General features: G+C 45.5%; 1 protein-coding gene across 3 annotated transcripts in view; it reads left to right on the forward strand.

The window, feature by feature from the left end:
• BACH2 (BTB domain and CNC homolog 2) overlaps positions 1-23,146 on the forward strand; it is a 359,882-nt gene that overhangs the window by 319,859 nt on the left and 16,877 nt on the right. For all 3 annotated transcript variants that reach the window (XM_067702565.1, XM_067702566.1, XM_067702564.1), the window contains exon 5: positions 16,666-18,258. In XM_067702565.1, coding sequence (XP_067558666.1) covers positions 16,666-18,258 — 1,593 coding nt within the window. The remainder of the gene's footprint in view (positions 1-16,665; positions 18,259-23,146) is intronic.

Below are 23,146 nucleotides of genomic sequence, written 5' to 3' on the forward strand. Positions count from 1 at the left end.
AAAGCAAAGTGAAGAATGCATCCAGGCAGTGGGCACAGCTTGAGCGAATGCTAGAAGGCCAGAGAAAGGCTGGCGGTCTGGCTCAAGAGGATAACTGGAGATGAGACTGAAAGGGGGGTCAGTTGGGGGGCATTCTGGAAGATCAGATGGAAGAGAATTAAGTTTGCTCTGTAGGGACTTCACTGGTGGTCCAGTGGTTAAAACTCCGTGCTTCCAATGCAGGGGGTGCAGATTCGATCCCTGGTTGGGGAACTAAGATACCACATGCCACGTGGCCAAAAAAAATAAATAGTTTGCTTTCTAAAGCAGGGCGTTGCTGCTGGAAACACAGTCCATGTCGGGAGCATTTACCCAAAGACTCTCCAGCCTCCCTGGGATTGAGGATCCAGAAAGGTCATCAAGGTGCAGGAGAGAGGAAAGATGGTATCAACAGAGAAGAGAGAGGTCATGAGTGGAGAAGTGGTATTAGTTTTCCCTTTTGCTTTGAGTATCAGTATTTTTACCACAATGATGACTCTACCTAGAGATTCTTAAGCCCTGGGATCCTATGCTTGTTAAAGAAATGACAGTGCTAGTGGTTAAGAATCCTCCTGCCAACGCAGGGGACACGGGTTCGAGCCCTGGTCCGGAAGACCCCACATACCGTAGAGCAACTAAGCCCGTGGCCACAACTGCTGAGCCCACGTTCCACAGCTACTGCAGTCCGTGCACCTAGAGCCCATGCTCTGCAAGAAGAGAAGCCACCGGCATAAGAAGCCTGCGCACCGCAACGAAGAGTATAGCCCCCGCTCGTCGCAACTAGAAAAAGCCCGCACGTAGCAACGAAGACCCAACGCAGCCAAAAATAAATAAATTAAATTAAAAAAAGAAAAATAAATAGAAATGACAGTGCTGTCCAGACACCTGCTAGCTTAGGTGAGGTTTTCAAAGCTCCGCTGCTCTGGAAGGCTGCTGATAATCTGCTGTGGAGGGTCCTCCCTGCCAGGAGCCAAGTATTTCCTACTATAATAGTGCGAGGAAACTGGAGGGCTCGTTTTGCATTATGGTTTGTTAGGTTTCTGATTTCCAACTTCGATGACTAAAATTCTGTCAAAATACTGGAACACCCCCAAGTATTGTTGGTGCCTTAACCCGCATCCTTTTTTTTTTTTTTTTTGCGGTACGCGGGCCTCTCACTGTTGTGGCCTCTCCCGTTGCGGAGCACAGGCTCCGGACGCACAGGCTCAGCAGCCATGGCTCACGGGCCCAGCCGCTCCGCGGCATGTGGGATCTTCCCGGACCGGGGCACGAACCCGTGTCCCCTGCATTGGCAGGCAGACTCTCAACCACTGCGCCACCAGGGAAGCTCCAACTCGCATCCTTAAAGGTATATTCAGAAATACTTTGATTCACCCAAAACAAAACACGTTGTTTTGTTCTTGAGAGTTGGTGTTTGTCAAAAAACAAAAGTTTGTTTTCAGGATGCTTGGTTATCTTTATTAATAGCAGAAAAGGTGTTTCCCTAGTTAGGAGCTGTAAGTAAAGAGATCTTTCGTAACAGTTCCAAGCCACATTCAAAATAGGTGGCCCAGAACAGCCTCCAAGGTGCATTTTTGGATGCACCTGTGACTTATTTCCTTTTCTCACCATTCCCTGAGTTAGCATAAAAAGTGTGTTTCAGCCCCACAGAAACTGGAAACAGCCACCCAGTCATTGGTGGAAATTCTGTCTCACCTGCATCAGCAGTGCTACCAGAGATGACACCACTGTCCAAAACAGGCCCCTGCCTTCATGCCCCAGAAGTCTCAAGTCCCAGCACACTGCCCTTCTCAGCAAAGCTTGCTCCCTGTCCCCTTGATGTCATTTGCAAGTCTGGCACCCTAGTGTCCCAGGGAAGGCTGTGGAAGGCTACAGGGCCAGAGCCCAGCAGATCCAGGCAAAAACGGCAGCCCTGGGCTTCCCTGGTGGCGCAGAGGTTGAGAGTCCACCTGCCGATGCAGGGGACACGGGTTCGTGCCCCGGTCCGGGAAGATCCCACATGCCGTGGAGCGGCTGAGCCCATGAGCCGTGGCCGCTGAGCCTGCGCGTCCGGAGCCTGTGCGGCAGCCCTGGCCACGCTGATGGATGGAATCGGCTTGCTCTTCATTCCCTCCCTTGACGTCGGGAATCACACATAGAAAAGATGAGAAATAGGGGGAAAGGAGAGGAAGTGGCTGAGTGACAAACTTGACTTCGTGCTCCCATCCAGGAGCGTGGGTATTGTGTCCTAACGATTCCTGCAGCCCTGATTTCTACAGAGCTGTGTGTTCCGTCTGCGAGTCCTTCGGCTCCAGGGCAGCCGTTGTCCAGCTCACATAGGGAAGCTTTGTGTTGATGGCCGCTGTTTAAGTCCTCACAGAGCACAGATGGTGCCTGCGTTGCATCAGCATTGACTCTTCCCCATTGGCAGAGCCCACTGTGGAAACAGGAGAGGGGAGTGGAAATCAGAAGTATACAGTCCCTTTGGCAAAACGTCTGGTTTCCATATATGCATTTACCCCGGCTTACCGTACAGCCTTGGATAACCCAGTCAGCACGCCTTGACTTCTGTTTTAGGGTGGTTAGTAAAGGACTGAGATGAAGGAAACTAAAGACGGTAGAAATACTTCTCTTGCTGTTGGATACCATACCCATAAGGCAAAATCTGTAGCTTTGTTCCTTCTGTGAGCCACAGTAACACCCACTTCCATTGCAAATGGAAAAGCTCTGCTTGAAAAGACGATACACATCTTTTTAGAATTTTTAGTGTTTGTGTCTCAAAAGCCGTTCAAGTGTATTATCTGAATTTCTTCAGCATGTCCCTATTTATTTATTCCTGTTTTGCAAATGAAAGGGGAAATGGCAGCAGTGTTGCCCAAGTTGTCAGGGTCAGATTACTTTCCCCACTAAAGACCAGTGATCCTCCCTTGGTGGCACAGAGTCCTCATGGCGATTGGGGTATTAGTGGAATGTAGACCCACTTGCTGGACTTCCCTGGTGGCACAGTGGTTGAGAATCTGCCTGCCAACGCAGCGGACACGGGTTCAAGCCCTGGTCTGGGAAGATCCCACATGCCGCAGAGCAACTAAGCCTGTGCGCCACAACTACTGAGCCTGCGCTCTAGAGCCTGTAAGCCACAACTAGTGAAGCCCGCGCACCTAGAGCCCGTGCTCCACAGCAAGAGAAGCCACCACAGTGAGAAGCCACCACACCTCAAGAAGATGAGCCCCCGGTCTCTGCAACTAGAGAAAGCCCTCATGCAGCAATGAAGACCCAGTGCAGCCAAAAATAAATTTTAAATAAATAAATAACTAATAAATAAAATAAAAAATAAACCCACTTGCTTCCAGAGGTCAAGAAGAAAATAACATTTTCCATAAGAGATGTGTGATCTGTCAGTTCTTCAGTTTTCATTTCAGATGGAAAATATGACTTTAGTTCTTGAAGGAAAAAAAGATTCCCTAACCAGGAACGACAGATGTCTTCGAATATGTGGTGGATTGTCATGTGAAAGAAGGACTCAAATCCTCTGCTTGCCCCGGCAGGCATTACTAGAGTTAGCTCAATTCAGTTCAACCAATAGTTATTGAGAACCCACAGCGCATAAGTCTCGTGCTTTAAACTGAAAGGGGGGAGGGGGAGGGAAACGAATATCCTGCTCAACTCATGACACCAATTATCACAGAAGCAAGCAGGTTTGACATTGATGTGAAAGTGAGAAGTATTTGGTGAATCATTGGATAAGCCAAGGAGAAGGGGAAGACAGAAGCAATATTTACAGTTTCCAATGTCTGTCTATCAGTGAGTGAAGCAGGAGTAATTAAATTGAATTGGAGATTGTTGCCAGGGTGATACATAGAATTTCTTAGGTAACCCACGTAACCTGGTGAGCAAAAGGGCATCACATTGAGACATGGCTGAGAAGGAATTCCATATTCAAATTAAAAATGTCACCAACTGGGAAGAAAAGCAGGGCAGCACCGTATATCCAGAAGCTCTGTAAGTAAGTCAAGAAACATGAAGGCAGGAGCCTTCAAAAGAGCACTAGGAAGAGATTAGAAAAGAGAGAAACAAAACTGATAGTATAGTAGGAGTTCTTTATGGGTTATAGAGTCAGAGCGATTACCAGCTCCATGTTCCAATTCCCATTTACAAGATTAGGGCAAAGGAGAGGCATGATACGGAACTATATATATATAGCTATATAAATAGCTATCAGAATTCTCTTCAACTAATAGAAAGAATACCTGAGTGATCATTGATGTGCCTTATCGGCAGTTTCACCTTTAAGAGGGTAGAGAGTTTGAGAATAGAATTGCTCTTCTGGTCCTAATACTGACTAACTAAAAGGAACTGACAAGAGTATACATGAGAGAAACCTTAGAAGAGACCATATCATTTTAGAGAACATGACCATCAAAGAGGAGATTTTGCACAGTCCAAAATATTTCAAGACCTTTTTATTGTGATTTTAAAAAGCACAACATGAATTTACCATCTGAACCATTTTTAAGTGTCCTATACTAATGTCCATCAAGCATTCATCTTACTTTAAAAATAGTCACATTGTTATGAAACAGATCTCCAGAACTCATAACCCTGCAAATCGGAAACTCTATAACCCATTAAAGGACCACCTCCCTTCCCCTCTGACCCCGGCCCCTGGTCGCCACCATTCTACTTTCTGTATCTATGAATTTGACTACTTTAGGTACCTCATATAAGTGGAATCATGCAGTATTTGTCTTTTTGTGACTGACTTACTTCACTTAGTATAATGACCTCAAGGTTTATCCATATTGTAGCATGTGACAGGATTTCCTTCCTTTTTAAGGCTGCACAGTATTCCATTGTATATATACACCACATTTTGTTTATCCATTCATCCACTAATGGACATGTGGGTTGCTCCCATTTCTTGGCTACTGTAAACAGTGCTGCTGTGAACATGGGTGTGTACAGTACCTCCTGCTTTTGATTCTTTTGGATATATACCCAGAAGTGGGATTGCTGGATCAAATGGTAGTTCTATTTTTAATCTTTTGAGGAATGTTCATACTCTTCTTCCATAGCGATTGCACCATTTTACAGTCCCACCAACTCCGCACAAGGCTTCCAGATTTCTCCACATCTTTGCCAATACTTATTTTCTCCTTTCTTGATAGTAGCCATCCTAGTGGGTATGAGGTGACATCTTATTGTGGTTTTGATTTGTATTTCTCTGATGATTAGTGATGTTGAGCATCTTTCATAAGCTTGTTGGCAATTTATATATCGCCTTTGGAAAAATACCTATTCAAGTCTTTTGCCTTTTTTAAAAATCTGATTATTTGATTATTTTGTTGTTGTTGAGTTATAGGAGTTCTTTATATATTATGGATATTAACCCCTTATTAAATATAGGATTCATAAATATTTTCTCCCATTCCATAAGTTGCATTTTCACTCTGTTGTGTCCTTTGATGCACAAAAGTTTTTAAACTTGACATAGTCCCATTTGTCTGTATTTGCTTTTGTTGCCTGTGCTTTTGGTGTCATATCCAGGAAATCATTGCCAAATCCAGTGTTATGAAGCTTTTCCCCTGTGTTTTCTTTTAGGAGTTTTCTATTTTGGGGTTCATGACCATTTGAGAGATTTTTTTAAATAAGAGAAATGTAGAAATTGCACATATGCAGGGAAAGATGACTCAGGAGGTCTATGAATGCCCAAAACAAAGTTCAGACGAGGACCTTTTTTGTTTCAACAAAGGAGGGTAATTGTGCCAGCAGTTCTCTGTTTAGCTAAATTTTCTTTTTTTTTTAAATGGTAGAAAAACATGAATGACTATGAAAAGGTATATGGACCCACAAAAACAGTATCAAGAAAACCCAAGCCCCAAATGAGTGGAGACCTTTCAAAGAGGGACAGATAAGGAAAACAAATATATTGTTCTCTGTGGAGCAAGAAGACGAGGAAACCCAACAGCTGCTTCTTGGGGCTGAGCATTTAGTATTGAGGATGACAAAGAGCCCTGAGTTACCTCTGTATTGTATGCCATGGAGAATGTTCATTAGATGGAAAACTGAGAAAAACTTGGAGAAAGAAATGGAAACCCCAGGTAGAAGAAAACGCCTAGGCCCCCAGTCTGGAGGAATTGAAGATCCCAAAGTACAGGAAAAAAAATAGGCATAATGATGGTACAACTTGTTAAGGTCAAAATTTTTGAGAAACTGTGGAGCCCAGCAAAGCATCAATGGCATTATAGTTTTCAAAAAAAGGAAGAAAGTGGATCTTTAAAAGTTTGCCTAGAGGGACTTCCCTGGCGGTCCAGTGGTTAAGACTCCACACTTCCACTGCAGGGGGTGCGGGTTTGATCCCTGGTAGGGGAACTAAGATCCCGCATGCCGCGGGGCACAGCCAAAAAAATGAAAAGGAGAACAGTTTATATAATAAAAAAACAGTTTCTGAATATCTAGACAAGTATACACTCTTGGGCCAAGAAATCAATTTTGCAAGATTAAAATGGACACGTGGCTTGTCAGTAGCATGTGCTAGAAACAAAAAGCTTAGAGATGGTAACTGGTAGCACCATAAGTAACAAGTGGCAATGAAATAAATCATTGCATTCATAGAAAATAGGCTCTAGATGGAGGGAGGTGACCGTTCTGTCCTCTGTTTCAGTGACTAGAGCATTTACTCAGTCCAGGTATCTGCTGGGGACGTCAAACTCAAGATGTTTCGGAGGGGGGCAATGAGGAGGGGAGAGGGGCTTATAACTGGTTAGGTTTCAGGGATGGGAATTTTGGCTTAATAGGAAGAAGCATTAGAAGGTTCTGATGAGGAATTGAACTTCTCAAGACTAGAAGCGTTAAAAAATGCTTTGTGTTTTCTGGTTGAACATCAAACAGTTGCTGGTTGGTTTGAAAGGACTAGAGGGGTCTAGGAGGTAAAACCAAACCTTGACTCAAGAAAATTCTTGTCTACGAAGATCATTGGTTTCCTGAAAGAGGGGAGAGGGTCATTCAGATGGAAAATAGGTAATTTTTTTAAATCGTTTTGAAAATAATTTTCTGTTGGAGGTGGTTTTTCAAATGAAACTGTAAACCTAGATGCAGGTTTTACTACATTACCAGTGAGTGGGTTGCTTTTCACTTTCATTTTACACTGAAAAACGTAAAAAGTTACTACTATCTTATACCTATTTTAAGATCTACAGTTATACTGAAATTGAATTTTTAAAAATTACTCCGTGAGCTTCATTATATAATCTTTCAGAAGAGAGACTTTCTGTTTTCATTGTATGCTTTTAGAGTAAATATGAATACAGTACCTTACATTTGAATCACATAGGACTTTTGCCCATCGCTTACCTGGAAATATAACCATCTGTAGCTGAATGAGAAAATAATGAAGGCCACACATGAAGGAGTGAGATGAGGGGTAAAATCACCCGGGTGAAATGAAGGTTCCACGGGGCCAAGGTGTTGCCAGTTCCCAGGAAAGACGATAATGAATGCTTGCTTCCCCTTCCCTTTTCTCATCAACCTGAGACAACCAAATACCTCAGGGGCAGTTCCAGCTGTTACGTAGCCTCCTGATAATTCTGAGCCAGCTGACACAGGCAGAGGCCACGTGACTTGCCCCCTAAACATCAGCTTTATCAGGCTGCCTTTCTCATTTGGAACAAAGCTTTGGTCCCACATGGCTCCCCGCCAGAAAGGCGTTTCTGCTTTGATGCCTCCCAGATTCCAAGAAATGAAGCTGCTGATTTATCAAATTCCTATGCGATAGAAGAGCTCCCTAGATTTACGAGGTTTTACCAGGCAGGAAAGGGACTTAGCACTTTTAGCTTCATTCTTTGGGAGAAATCTAGACGCTGAATCTGAATCATGTAAATAACGATAGAACCAAATGTGAGATTCACCCTTCTTCCTACCCGGGAAGTACCACATTCAGTTGGCCAGACTTCTTTGGATAGAGCTGTATAAAAGTGAATGTTTTAGAGAGTGCAATAAAACTTGAAATATGAAATATCATTCCTTTTCTGGTTTACTTCAGAGAGACAGCAACTGGTATGAAAGGAGCAGGAGAGTTGAACTCTGCAGTCAGAAGGCTTGAGTTGAAGCCCTGGCTGACCAGACACGTGACTTTGGGACGATCCCTTCACCTTTCTGAGCTTTCTGGGCTTCACCTCATTTGGCTTCGTTGTCTGTAAAATGGATGAGGACTGAGTCAGGGAAACAGAAACCATGACAGGTGTTTCAAATAGAGGGGGTGTAAGACAGCGAATTGGTTACACAGGTGCTGGGAAACTGAAAGAACAGGAAGTGGAAGGAGACTTAACCCAGTGATTAATGATGGACAGAAGCAGCTCTCACTCCCCGGGCTGGAGGGATAAAAGGGACCTCTGAGCATGCAGGAGGGGCTGCACCTGGGGAGAAGACCACCACTTCCAGACACCCCACCAGGGAAGGACAGAGAAAGAGAACAAGAAATGGGAACCACAGCTTCCTTCCTCCTACCTCTGATCTCCCACCAGTGCCCCCTATTGACAGAGTAAATCACCTGACAAAGGAGCCTGGGAAACAAAGTTTAAAAACTCCCAGGCTCAGGGCTTCCCTGGTGGCGCAGTGGTTGAGAGTCCGCCTGCCAATGCAGGGGACACGGGTTGGTGCCCCGGTCCGGGAAGATCCCACATGCCGCGGAGCGGCTGGGCGGCCACTGAGCCTGTGCGTCCGGAGCCTTTGCTCCGCAACGGGAGAGGCCACAACAGTGAGAGGCCCGCGTACCGCAAAAAAAAAAAAAACACTCCCAGCCTCAGGGGCTTCCCTGGTGGTCCAGTGGGTAAGACTCTGAGCTCCCAGTTCAGGGGACCTGGGTTCGATCCCTGGTCAGGGAACTAGATCCTGCATGCATGCCACAACTAAGAAGTCTGCGTGCTACAACTAAAAGATCCTGCATGCCACGATGAAGATCCCACATGCTGCAACTAAGACCTGGCATAGCCTAAATAAATAAATAAATATTAAATATTTTTAAATTTAATAAATAAAAAAATAAAAACTCCCATCTTCAGCATTAGAAAGGGGAACATTAGGAGAGTAGGTATGACATATAGGAGAGTTGCTGAGAAAGTAAATCCTAGGGGTTCTTATCCCAAGGGGAATTTTTTTCTTTTTACTGTATCTAGATGAGAAGATGGATGTTGGCTGAACCTGTTGTGGTAATCATATGTAAATCAAACCATCATGCTGTACACCTTAAACGTATACAGGAATGTATGTCAATTATTTCTCAATAGAAGTGGGGAGGAAACAAAAGAAGAGTGGGGCATGAGGCTAAGAGACAAAACTGTCCTGTTACATTTGTATTAAACTAGTGCTACTTTAGTTCATAGATAGGCAGAGAAGGATATATAGATAGATTTGGTTCTGATCTAAACAGTTTTTGAATAATTTTTTGTTAAAGTTTTTTAGTTAAAAAAGTTTGTATTAGTTCATGATGTAGGAAAACTACCAGATGTATGTTTCTGCAAACCCTTGTGACAGAAGAAATCATAGCAGCAACCTGGATAATTATAGGATCCTTCCTCAGGAGTTCCTGGATCTGTGAACTGACTCAAGTGTGGGATGATGACTCTATCACAGAGACTCAAGCAGGGCTTTGTCCACTTAACCTACATGATTTTCTTTTTTTTTCACCAACCAAAAAGTACCTTCGTGGCCTGACTATGTATTTCAGTCCAAGATACTCATGATCTTGCCAGTCACCGCTGACCTACACTGCTGATCCCAGTAGCTGTGCCAGCTAGCCTGTGGAGTTTCACTCAATTGGAGTTCACTGGCTCTACCCTAGGATGCCATCACCCCACTGAGATCAGGGAGCAGAGCCCATTTCAACTGCAGGGCATAGGTAGCAAATGTGTGTTGACAAGGCCAGATTCAAGGGCTTACGACCTATGCAATTGCCCAGGGTCCCCTGCTCAGAAGGACCCTGTCATCATCTTCAAGTTCTGAATCTCCAAGCAAGAGGACCACCTTTCCACTTTACACTGGATCCTGCAAATCATGTAGCCAGTCCTGGTGCTGGGAGTTGTGATTAGAGGCCCAGGAAGGGACTCACTGAGAAAGTAGCATTTGAGGAAGAGCCTGAAGGAGATGAGGGAGTGAGCCAGGCCCTTCTTTGACTTATTCTAATGAACTTCAACTCAGCCTTCAATACTTGGGGCAAAGGTCACCACTTCCAGGAAGGCTACGCTGACACTCTTAGGAGTTACTACCCCCAGCTTGGTCCTGCCTTAGCACCCTGCAAATACCTGTTACATACTTCGATTACATTGTAGACCTTTGTGTTGAACATCTGTCTCTCTGGTCACCCTCTTAGTTCCTTGGAAAAGGAGACTATATATTATTCATTTTTGTAATAACAGCAATAATAATAGCTGTTACTCAATGCTAGAAGCTATTCCATAGGTTTTACTACAAGGCAGGCACTGTTGGTCTTACAGTTGGAGAAACTGAAGCACAGAAAGATTAAGTAAGAAGCCCAAGTTACCCAGCTGGTACATCATAGAGCTGGAATTGGAATCGAAGAAAGCTGGTGCCCTCAGATGTCACACAGTGCACCAGTGCCCAGTCAGTGCCCAGAACATGGTTGGTGAATGAATGAGTAAACAAAAAATAGTAATGACTGAATGATCACATAGAGAATCTCAGGGACAGATTTACAAAAAAGAGAGGAACTTTGTATTGTGGCTGCAAATTCAAGCCTGCACAGGGGAGAAAAGACACTTAAGTTCATGCTTTTAAGCCACATTCACTAACACAAATTTTTTTTAAACCCACTGCATGAAATTATATACTTGTACATATAATCAACTTGCTTTAGTTTTTGTATTGTTACTTTAGGAATGGAAACAAGTTGTTTGGTCTGGCTGTATCATTGACTAAAACTAGTACCAAAATAACCAGGAGCTTTGTTGAAATAGTGAGGTTAATTTAACAAATACATCCTGAATATAGTATGCTTATAGAGCATGCTGCTTTGGGGAGAAACAAGTGATAATATGGATATTAATTATAGAAAATTAAGATTGGAAGCGATGCCTCGTCGCTAAGTCAGTCTTCAGCCTGCAGAATGGGATGCAGTGCACTGTGGAGGTGGAAGGGAGGAGTGAGTTGTCACTGGTGCTGTTTTCCTTATTTGACAAGTGCCTTGCTGTGCAAATACGACCCAAGTCAGTGTTTTCAAAAGCCCTTCGGCATAGCTTTGTTACCTCCTCTCGCCTGCTCCAGCAGTGTAGGAGAGATCCAGCTCCATTAGGACATGATGTTGCTAAAAATAAAAGATTCCGTGTTTTGTAAGGCTGTGATTATGGGACCTCGAGCAGCGTGCCACCCCTCTCCTGGGGCGCAGTCCCCAGATCTCCTGACCCATCACATCAGGCTCGGGTAGATGGGCTCAGTGCTGCAGCCATGAATATACACTGCCAGAACCAGCAGAGAAGACCTTCATCACATGGCTTGAGTAGAAAATGCTGTTCCAAGACTTATAAATATTCCCAAACCCTGTTTTCAGTTTATGCCTGAAGCCCAGATGCCTGATCCCTGTAATAATCTAGAGTGACAAACCTGTTAGAAGTTTCCTTTCACAAGCTCTGTCCAGCAGCACACGGACCACGTCCTGAGGGAGTGAGCTCCCCGGCTCTGCAAACAGCACCCAAGCGTGCCCTCTGCCAGCTGCGTTTTCATCATTTCATCTTCCTTTCTTCCACAGCAGAGAGATGATACATCAGAACCCAAGGGAACAAAGGGTGGAGGGTCATAGTTTCAGTGGGTCAGATTTTCAACCCATGAGTGGCATGTGGACTCACACCACAGTGCACGAGTCTGGTAGTCTGACCTTGTTTCTTTCAGGCCCTAAACCCAAAGGTCAGAGCCACTCGCCTTGTGTGTGCCGAATGCTGGATGAGGTCACCGCCTCCTTGGGAGCAGCCAGAGAGCGAGGCGGGATTACTTCCTGACCTCTCACGGGTCTTAGTCCCCCAGGGCACCCTCCATTCTGCCCAGTACATGAGCCAGTCTCATCTGTAGCACAAGGTATATTGCACATTATGGAACCATAATGTGATAAAAAAACACTCTTCAGAATGATTCAACCAAAAGATTCCATTCAAAATGCAAGACTATTATCCCAGGTGCCCCTAATACTGTATTTTGCATTTGTTTATCATTCCTTTAGGCCATTCCTGACCGGTGATTTTTAGCCTAGGTATGTCTGCTTCCCTGAGAGCAGTGGAACACAGCTCCATTAATACCAGTGAGCTGGGACTGGCTTGCTATTTCTCATCACTTCATTCCACTGTAACTTGATGATCATTACCTTTTTTTATTATTATTTTTATTTTTGCTGTGTTGGGTCTTCGTTTCTGTGCAAGGGCTTTCTCTAGTTGTGGCAAGCGGGGGCCACTCTTCATCGCGGTACGCGGGCCTCTCACTATCACGGCCTCTCTTGTTGCAGAGCATAGGCTCCAGACACGCAGGCTCAGTAGTTGTGGCTCACGGGCCTAGTTGCTCCGCGGCATGTGGTATCCTCCCAGACCAGGGCTCAATCCCGTGTCCCCTGCATCGGCAGGCAGATTCTCAACCACTGCACCACCAGGGAAGCCCCGATCATTACCTTCTTAAATAACATTGTTATGGTCATTAGTTTTGTGGGTGAGTCTCCATCTCCTACCCCCTCTTATTTTTCCCATTATCAGAGCCTTACTTGTTACAAACAGAAAGTAAATAACCACGCAGGCTTGTGGACCCAGTTTCATAAACATGCAGGTTCACGCCGGTACCTGGATATTTGCTTTCTGAGTACGTGAGCTTAAATGATTCCTCAAAATGGAAAGACAGTGCAAGCTACTCAAGATGGAGGCTAAACCAATATTTAGAAAGCCACTGCCTATTTTAACACTGGCCTGCATGTGTGGTGGGCACCCACTTTCTGTTTTGTGTATTTGGAGCTATTGCAACTGGGCTGAAATGCACCAGAGATGGGTTCCTGGAAGGGACAGTAGTGGCAGTTCAGAAGGTACCCGTTGTATCGAAGCAACCCTTGACCCCGATCGGACCCAGTCGGGGGCAATTCAGTACACTCCAGGTGTCCTGCTTACAAGTCCCTGCTTCAAGGGATCCCACAGACTTCAGCAGTCTCCTCTTCTCCTGAACTGGTCAGGATTTCTTAGTTGACAACTGATCATGTCATCTTGCCTTTCCATTGTTGATTTACGTGGTTCCTGAAAATTAACTTATTGTTCTTATCTCCTCTTCAAAGCTAAATTGTAGGTTTCTTGAGCACAAGGCTGAGTCTTGTACTTAACCATTTTCCATAGCACTTAGGTTGAAATCCCAACTCTGTACTTACTAGCTCTAGGACCTTGGACGCACTCCTTCACCTCCTTGCTTCTCAGTTTCCTTGTCTACAAAACACCGGCAATCGTGCCTGCCTTCCAGTGCGTTAGGAGAACCAGCTAGCACGGTGCTGGGTGCTAGCGGGAGCTTGGTGAATAGTAACTGACTCTCTAGACAAAGCCCTGCGCGCAGAAGCTGAGCAAAATTTAGCAGAATTAAATATGATGAAGCATGGTTTAAACTTGCAGGAGGGAAGAGCTAATTATGGACTCTTGAAATTCCATGGTGAGGACACCGTTTTCTCTGACCTGGGATTGAATGACACTTTACGACCCTGTTTTTATTCATGACTCGTTCATGACCATGTGACGATCATTTCAAGCTCATCATGTCTCCTGAGCCCCCAAAGGATCAATGAACTGATTTGGGATGTGGAGACTGTGCTTATTGGCATCCTTGGACCCACTCATACATTTAAGTATTAGCTTGGCCCTGAGCGGAGAAGCTTTCTGCAGCTCCTTGCTGCCATGAGGCAGGTGGTGATGCCCAGGACTGCTCTAGTGATCCTCAAGCGTGTCCCTTAGCTTCTTTAGCAATTTTCTTTAAAAGCAGCCATAGCGGGGGATAGTGGTACAGCTTACTGAGACCGCATCAAAATAAAAAAGAAATGGGGATGAGAGTATGAGGAGGACTGTATAAAAAAAACATAAATAGCATCAAGATGAGTTTCCCCGATTTCCCATATAACGAGCGCATCTGCCAAAACTCAAGATGTGGGACTTCCCTGGTGGCGCAGTGGTTGAGGGTCTGCCTGCCGATGCAGGGGACACGGGTTCGTGCCCCAGTCCAGGAAGATCGCACATGCTGCGGAGCGGCTGGGCCCGTGAGCCATGGCCGCTGAGCCTGCGCGTCCGGAGCCTGTGCTCCGCAATGGGAGAGGCCACAACAGTGAGAGGCCCGTGTACCGCAAAAAAACAAAAAAACAACAACAAAAACTCAAGATGTGTATTATCCACTCTACAATTGGCAGATTGCCTAGGAGCGGAGCAGAAGGTGCTTACTGATGGAGGGGTCAGCTCTGCCTTGATTCTGCCATTTTCTCTTTGTGGTGGAGCCATGCTACAATGAAGAAATGGGTCCTGTGACATTGTCATCAACCTTCTTTGGTTACTTATCAATATGCACTTCCTTACCTTACACTCCCTTTTATAGGTTCCTGGGAGAAAAGTACATTAAAAAGACATTTGCTGAATCTATTGCCATGTCAGCTTAGTAAAATGAAAGCATAGGTCAGGTGAACTCCCTTTCAATATAGGTGCTAAGGGACGTGACAAATAAGCACCCCTGCCTGCCATTGATTAATTGGTATAGTTTGTTGGTTTACACAGTGCCTTGCTCCAAAAGTAATTTGAGACAGCACTCACCGAGCAGAGTGTGTTGTCACCTTCTGGACACTATAGTTGTATGTTAGGGACACAGTTAGACTTCAGACATATTCAGTAATATACAAGCTTTTATCAGATGTTTAGAGACCCTCCTTAGGTGCAGGGTTACAAAGAGAAGTGAAACAATCCCTCATCTGAAGAAGCTTTGCTGTCTACCGGTAGAAACTGACACAATTAAGTACAATAAAGAGAGATGGCAATGATCGCCCTTGTAGAACTACAATGTGGGTCTTGCAGTCATGGGTTTTCGTTGTGTGTGTTTTTTTTTTTTAAACCAAACATCTCAGGACTCAGTATCTGATGGAGAATTTTTTTTTGAATTGTATTTAAAGTACTTCAAAAATATTAACAATTAAAATTCCATTCAGCTATGTATCTAAGAAATTTCCCTTACTAGGCATTCCCTTAGAATGCAGTGATATAAAATGAGCACTGCCCTTGGGGAAGGCATATGGGGGCTGAGAGGATGGTGTCATTCGCTCTCTAAGCAGTTTGCAGAGGGCTCCCAGAAGAGTTGATGTCTGCGTTGAATCTTGAACAGCAGATATAGGTCCTCACAAGAGTTTGGGCTCTGCGTGCTGTCCTGAATTCAATCCACGTGGCAGTCAGCTCCAAAGCCTGCGGGTTCGTCTCGCTCTGCACTTATTCCCCTAGCAGATATTTTTTAGTCACTGCTACTGTAGCTTCCAGCAAGGACCCCATGACCTCTGCTTTCATTTGTTTTGTACACATGATTCATGGACCTGCCTCCCCTCCCTTCCCTATAGGGTCAGCAGTGCTTGCAAGAACGTAGAGGATGCGTGGGTTCTGTGTATAGGGTAAGGAAGCCTGCCCTGAACACCGGCAAGTTTAATCCATTTTCATTCGAAAGAACAACTGGCCTTGGGCAACATATTTCTAATGGTCTAAGTCATTCAGCGTGTGTGTGCGTGCAGGCATGCGCGTGTACACAAGCTGTGCATAAATAGCACGTTTCCAATCTGCAGAAAATGTGTAATGGACAAGCGGCACATGACAGTAGGCTCAGCCCCTGAAGATTTACCAGGAAAGAAGACAGCTGCGTGGCAAAGCTGCTGCTTATAATTAGGGAAGGAGTTGCCCATGTCCTGTGCCATTCAACAACTTCAGCCATTTAAATGACAGCCGGCTTGTTTAGCTCTAACCACCCTCCACCCTTTTTAGGGGCCAGGAGTTAATTTCTTTTTGAGAACGCTGCTTTGGACTGTCATCTCTAGTATCATTGTAAGATGGGATATGACGTGATGACTGGAACATCTCAACTAGCAACCATGATGAATGAGCAAAACACAGGAGTTGCTTTCAACGTCTCTTTTTAACTTTGTGAGGGAAAAACTATTTTCAAAACCCCGTGGACTTTCCGGTTTCTAACAGGGCCATATTGCTAGTTCTGCAGTTGACGAGAAAACTATAATGCTTTCTTTGGCTCGAGTGAGCTGTGAGAAGTATCACAGCACTCCTGACGTACAGTGGCTTTCAACAGGATGGATGGGGAGGGAAATTAATAGGCTTCCCATTGTTACCGTGCATTTTTGCCAGGATATTTCATTAGTGTAAACACTGAACCCACTGTCATCTTGTTTAGCCACTTGACCCTGATGATTTTCAATTCTGTGTGTCGTGATGAGTAGCGCACTGGCATGCACGAGACAGGCCCTAATTACTGGAAGCAGAATCACTGCTGACCCAGGACGAGATTAATTGCTCCTTTGCAGTCTTTATCCTGGGACATTAGCGCTGTCTGGTTATCTTGCTTCAGCTGAGGGATTCGGGACAATAGCAGTGCTGATGGTAACGGTCGGCAATTCCCCTGTTTGTTTTGCAGGTCACGGCCAGGGGGTTTGGGCCGCTGTTGCAGTTCGCCTACACCGCCAAGCTGTTACTCAGCAGAGAAAACATCCGCGAGGTCATCCGCTGTGCCGAGTTCCTGCGCATGCACAACCTGGAGGACTCCTGCTTCAGCTTCCTGCAGACCCAGCTCCTGAACAGCGAGGATGGCCTGTTTGTGTGCCGAAAGGACGGTGCGTGCCAGCGCCCGCACGAGGACCGTGAGAACAGCGCCGGAGAAGAAGAGGAGGAGGAGACGATGGATTCGGAGACGGCCAAGATGGCTTGCCCCAGGGACCAGATGCTTCCAGACCCCATCAGCTTTGAGGCCACTGCCATCCCAGTAGCAGAGAAGGAAGAAGTTTTGCTGCCGGAGTCCGACGTGCCCGCGGACACCAAGGAGAGCGCGGCAAAGGACGCATTAACGCAGTACCCCAGATACAAGAAATACCAGCTTGCATGTACCAAGAATGTCTATAACGCATCATCACACAGTACCTCAGGTTTTGCAAGCACATTCGGTGAAGAGAACTCTGGCAACAGCCTCAAGCCGGGGCTTGCCATGGGGCAGATTAAAAGCGAGCCGCCCAGCGAAGAGAACGAAGAAGAGAGCATCACGCTCTGCCTGTCTGGAGATGAGCCTGACGTCAGAGACAGAGCCGGGGACGTGGAAATGGACCGGAAACAGCCCCGCCCCGCCCCCGCGCCCGCCCCCGCCCCCCCTGCCGGGGCCGCCTGCCTGGAGAGGTCCAGGGGCGCGTCCTCCCCCTCCTGCTTAAGGTCTCTGTTCAGCCTAACAAAAAGTGTGGAGTTGTCCGGCCTGCCCGGTACCTCTCAGCAGCACTTTGCCAGGAGTTCCGCGTGCCCTTTTGACAAGGGGATCACTCAGGGTGACCTTAAAAGTGACTACGCCCCTTTCCCAGGGAATTACGGACAGCCCCACATGGGCCAGAAGGACGCGTCCAGCTTCACAGTGGGGTCCCCCCTCAAGGGGCCTGGGTTGGAGGCGTTCTGTAAACAGGAAGGAGAGCTGGACCGGAGAAGTGTGATCTTCTCCTCCAGCACTTGTGACCAAGTGAGCACCGCGGCGCACTCGTACTCTGGGGTAAGCGGTTTGGACAAAGACCTCTCCGAGCCGGTGCCAAAGGGCCTGTGGGTGGGGACTGGCCAGTCCCTCCCCAGCTCACAGGCCTACCCTCACGGTGGGCTGATGGCTGAACACTTGCCAGGAAGGATGCGGCCCAACACCAGCTGCCCGGTGCCAATCAAAGTCTGCCCTCGCTCGCCCCCGTTGGAGGCCAGGACTCGGACTTCGAGTTCGTGTTCCTCCTACTCGTACGCCGAAGACGGGAGCGGGGGCTCACCCTGCAGCCTGCCTCTCTGCGAGTTCTCCTCCTCGCCCTGTTCCCAGGGAGCCAGATTCCTGGCCACAGAACATCAGGAACCAGGCCTGATGGGAGATGGAATGTACAACCAAGTCCGACCCCAGATTAAATGTGAGCAGTCTTACGGCACCAACTCCAGCGACGAATCCGGATCGTTCTCCGAAGCAGACAGTGAGTCGTGTCCTGTGCAGGACAGGGGCCAGGAGGTAGGGAACCCGACTAAATTCAAGCATGTGATCCACCCTCAGTCCTTTATCTGGACTCTCCCTGCCCCCCACCACTGCCAGGTTGTTCTTGTTTGTCAAGATTAAAGGTTACAGTAAAGGGACTGTCTCCCTCATCCGCAGAGGCAGGAGGCTTCCAGGCGATTGCAAATTAACCACTTTGTCCTAGAAAGCACTTGAAATTTTATAGAGATTTCAGTACTCAACAAGCAGAGGCAAAGTGCCTAGTGAAAACAGTCAGTCTAATGCCTGAAAGCGTGCGCAGGCGCTCCCGATCCCCGCCCCCCTCTCCTTCCCGTCCGTCTACTTTGAAAGGATGCCATACCCCTCACCCTCATCCTTGCCCCTGGCCTCTTCAGTGTGAAGGAAAATATAGAATCGCTTTCAAAACTGACTGGTTGAAACTAGAGAGATCCACACTAAACAGGTGCTTTCCCGGCACCTTTAAGTTTCCTTGTCAGATGGGACTCTGGAGCCATCCCTTGTCCATTCATTTCGAAGCAGGTGATGGACAGCTCATCATCTGTCCCAGTCCCAGTGTCACTGAAGAAGCACCCTTGTCAGTCACTCATAGCTGTATAATGTGTCATTTCCCAAGCTCCCCACAGATGGTGAGAGTCATTTTTAGGAACAGTGGGGTTGAGTAGCGGTTTCTGTCCACCCTGAAAGCAAAGTACTTTCTAGATAAAAATTCCCAAAGGCTCCATCTACGTCTTCCCAATGCTGGGAGAGGAAGCAGGAGCAACGCCAGCCACATCGTGAGGAAGACTCACGTGGCCAAGGAGAGAAAGAATAGACACCCTCAGATGTCCCCCCTTCCCCTGTAACATGAGAGGCCCCCGGAAGGATCTGAGGGTGTCTGTGTCATGCTCTGGCATAGTCTTGCTGATCGACAAGGAACCAACCTGAGACTGCCACCTGTGTCTCAGACCTGCCTCCGGAGCAGGACAGAGCGAGCCCAGTGAGAAGTCCCTCCCGAGGGCTGCTTCTCCGAAAAACACAGGAGGAAATGAAGCGTGGCCCTCATCATGCCAGTGCCCTCCACCCGCATCTGCACTCCCTGGTTATTAGCCTCTAGTGAAACAGGGATGTTAACCCAACCAGACAGCAGAAATGCCACCCAGGGTGAGGTGGGTTTTCACAGAGCCACGTGCGGTTTATTCAGCCTCTGCGAGGCTGGCGATAAGCACATGAAGATTTTAGATCGGGCATGTTTTGAAAATAGATTCCAAAACTTCCTGTGCCAACTACAGAAGTGCCCTGTGGTCACTTTTTTCTGGCTAGCCCGGTCCCCGCTCTTCTGTTACTGCCTGGCAAAGATGGAAAAAGAAACATACTGAAAGGATTTAATTTAGCTAAAAGTCATTAAAAAGGAAATTTGAATGGGAAACTATTGCTATTTGAATACACTGTATCCCCTCAGGTTTGGGATGGAGGGTTGGGCTCAGTGCCCCGAGCCAGACTCACATCTGTGTCATCACATCTGTGTCCCTGACCTGAGAGGATTGAGGTTTCGTGAGAACAGTGAAAGGCTGTGCGTTCTCTTTCCTCACTCATTTCTTTCCGTCTGATCACAACATTTAGGAGGTTTTCTTTTTTCCCTGAAATTACTCACAGGCACCCCTGCTGCAGAAGCCCAGTCGCTGGGTCCATCGGCATAACGATTTCCCTTGCCAAGGATGTCTCCAGAAAAGGATAAATGCCTTTGAGTCTTTGTTTTCTTTATATCTCTCCCTTAAGAGGAGCCTCACCATTAACTAAAGGGAGTGTGCGTTTATGACATTTGCATGTTTAAGGACCTGTCAGTTTCAGATAAATCTCCTTTTGTCTCTCTAATGTCCCCAAAGAGAACTTAAAGTCACCTCTTGGAACTAAATGCTGCCAACAAGAGCACATGTGTCTTTCCTGTGTTCGGGCCTTATCACTTGTCTACCTTAGACCTTTTCAGTTTTAAATGAATCGATGAAAAGGAAAAATCGGGGCTTCCTTGGCGGTCCAGTGTTTAGGGCTCTGCGCGTCCACGCCAGGGGGCGCAGGTTCGATCCCTGGTTGGGGTCGGTGGGGAGGGAAAAAAAAGAACAGGAAGAACCATTCAACCTATAAAATAGTCATGAACAGGACTAGTCTCCCCTCAAAAAATACCGCTGTTTTCAAAAATATTTTTATTTTCACTTTTAAAAAATAGATCTGTTCTTTGCATTTCTAAACAGTCTCGAAAGAAGAGACATTTTCCAAATTTCTGTGTCATTTCGGGAATCACATTTAGCCCCTCTCGGTAGTACATTTTGGGTAGGATTGTTATAGTGAAGCTAAGGTTTTTTCCCAATTTGACCTTTTAGTTTTCCTGAAGTAGAGATTAGGTTTTGCAAGAACTGTCTCAGGGACTTAGCATGACTGTTCCTCTTTGAGTTAATACTTTGCTTTGGGGAGTTTCTTTGACCCAGTGGAAGTGTGGTCTCCAGTAATAACACTGAAGGCAAACCCTTCACAAAGTGAATCATAACTGATCCAGAAGCCAACATCTCCTGGGCTGATTCTTCCCCGATCTGCTCTTGTGTAAGGTTCCAGGTGACTTCTCTTCCAAGTGAACCCCAAAGAGATGCCAGAGCCAGAAACCAAAAAAAGAGTTTCCAGGGGACTTCCCTGGCGGTCCAGTGGTTAAGATTCTGCGCTTCCACTGCAGGGGGCTCGGGTTCGATCCCTGGTCAGGGAACTAAGATCCCGCATGCCGTGCGGCATGGCCAAAAAATAAATAAAATTCAAAAAAGAAGAGTTTCCACCTCCAGCCAGCCACCTGTTCAGTACTTCAGACTGACGGGTCCTGGCTTCCTCCCAGTCTCCCTTCCTCTGTAAAGACCCAAAATGTTAGATCAAAAGAAAAGTGTTAACCTACCTTATATTCTGATTTCTAGTTACACCCTCTTAACTCTCCTATCTCGCCAGCATTGACTTCTCATCCTAACTATTCGCCAGCTTTGAGGAAAGTTTAAATAAGCACAATATTGTCCTTTATCAACAATCAGCTTTTTTAAGTTCCTTTTTAAAAATAATCAATCACAGCATACCCAGCCCCTAACATACCAAATTTAGCAGGCTTTCTCTGTGCCTACAGCAATATACAAACACACATTTGCATCTCCAGGGGTTTGGGTTTTATTTTAATACCATTTGCCATGTAATTACTAAGCAGCTTGCTTTTTGCACATAGCTGTCTACTGTGTACGTGCCTCTAGGTCAATCGTGTAGGGTTGACACATGCTTCTTTAATATCCCTGGTTCCCATAAATCACAATTGACTCATAAATCACCTATCAACAGACATTCCGGTTTCCAGTTTTTTCCCTCTTACAAACATTGGTGCAATAAACATTCTTGTGAACATGTTTAGTGGTGGTGCTTTTATTTTTGTGGGTTAGAGTCCCATAAATGGGTTAAAGGTTATACTCATTTGTTAAATACTACCTACCTACTTTCCCAAAAGGTTGTAGCAATTCACATATCCTTCAGCAACTTATGAGTGTCCATTGCCCCCGTTCTTGCCAGTAGGAGTGGTCACCAGTCCTTTTGTTTTTTGCCAATCTGATGGGCAAAACACGACTTCTCGTGAAGTTGATAACTTTCTTGTGTGTATTCGCCATTTTGTATTTCCTTTCCTGGACTTGCCATCTATCCACTTTTTGGGTATGTTGTTTGACTTTAGTCAGTTTACAGGATCCTTAATCCTTAATATAGGAATATTAATCCTTTCTTATATTAATCCTATATCTTCTCCTTGTCTACTTTTTATAGTGTCTTTTTCCATTTAAAAAAAATTTAAGTTTTATGTAATCGAATTATCAATCTTTTTCTTTATGACTTCTGGGTTTGCTATTTTACTTAAAAAGTCAACTTGGGAATTTTTATTTATTTATTTATTTTTGGCTGCACAGCACGGCATGCGGGATCTTAGTTGCCCAACCAGGGATCAAACCCGTGCCCTCTGCAGTGGAAGCATGAAGTCCTAACCACTAGACCGCCAGGGAAGTCCCCAACTTGGGAATTTTTTTCTTCCAATGATGAAAAAATGGACAGGTCATATTAAGTGAAAAAGGTAACATAAACAGTATATATAACAAGGTCCCAGTTTACTTTGTAAAGAAACATAAATAATAAAAGCAGTATAGAGAATAAGACAAAATGGGAGGCAAAGTTGGCAAGAGGGAATACAGGGAAAGGTTAATTTCTATGTATTTCTGTAATGTTTGAATTCTGTATTCAAACAGATTCTTCATTCTGTATTCTTTATTCTGTATTCTCACACAGATTCTTTTCTTAAGTGAGATATAATTCATATACCATAAAATTCACTCTGTTAAAATGAACAGTGGTTTTCAATGATTCACAAAGTTGTATGACCATCACCAGTGTCTAATCCCAGAATATTTTCATAACCCCCCCAAAAAACATAATATCCAGCAGCAATCACTTCTCATTGCCCTCTTCCCTTTCCCCATGACGTTACTAAACTATCTTCTGTCTCTATAGATTGCCTAGTCTAGACATTTCATTTCAAAGGAATCTTACAATATTGGCCATTTGTGTGTGGCTTCTTTCATTTAGCACGTTTTCAAAGTTCCTCCTTGCCCTTGATGTACCCACCAGGTACATTATCATGTATCAGTTCTTCACTCCTTTTTATTGCTGAGTAATATTCCACTGTGTAGATATACCATTTTTGTTGATCCGTTCATCAGTTGAGGGACATTTAGGTTATTTCCACTTTGGGGCCATTATCAATTATTTGCTATGAGCATTTGTGTACAAGTTTCTTGTAGACATGTGTTTCAGTTCTCTTCGTTATATACCAAGGAGTGGAATTGCTAAATCCTAT

This window comes from Pseudorca crassidens, chromosome 13 (assembly GCF_039906515.1).
Source record: "Pseudorca crassidens isolate mPseCra1 chromosome 13, mPseCra1.hap1, whole genome shotgun sequence".
Lineage (NCBI taxonomy): Eukaryota > Metazoa > Chordata > Mammalia > Artiodactyla > Delphinidae > Pseudorca > Pseudorca crassidens.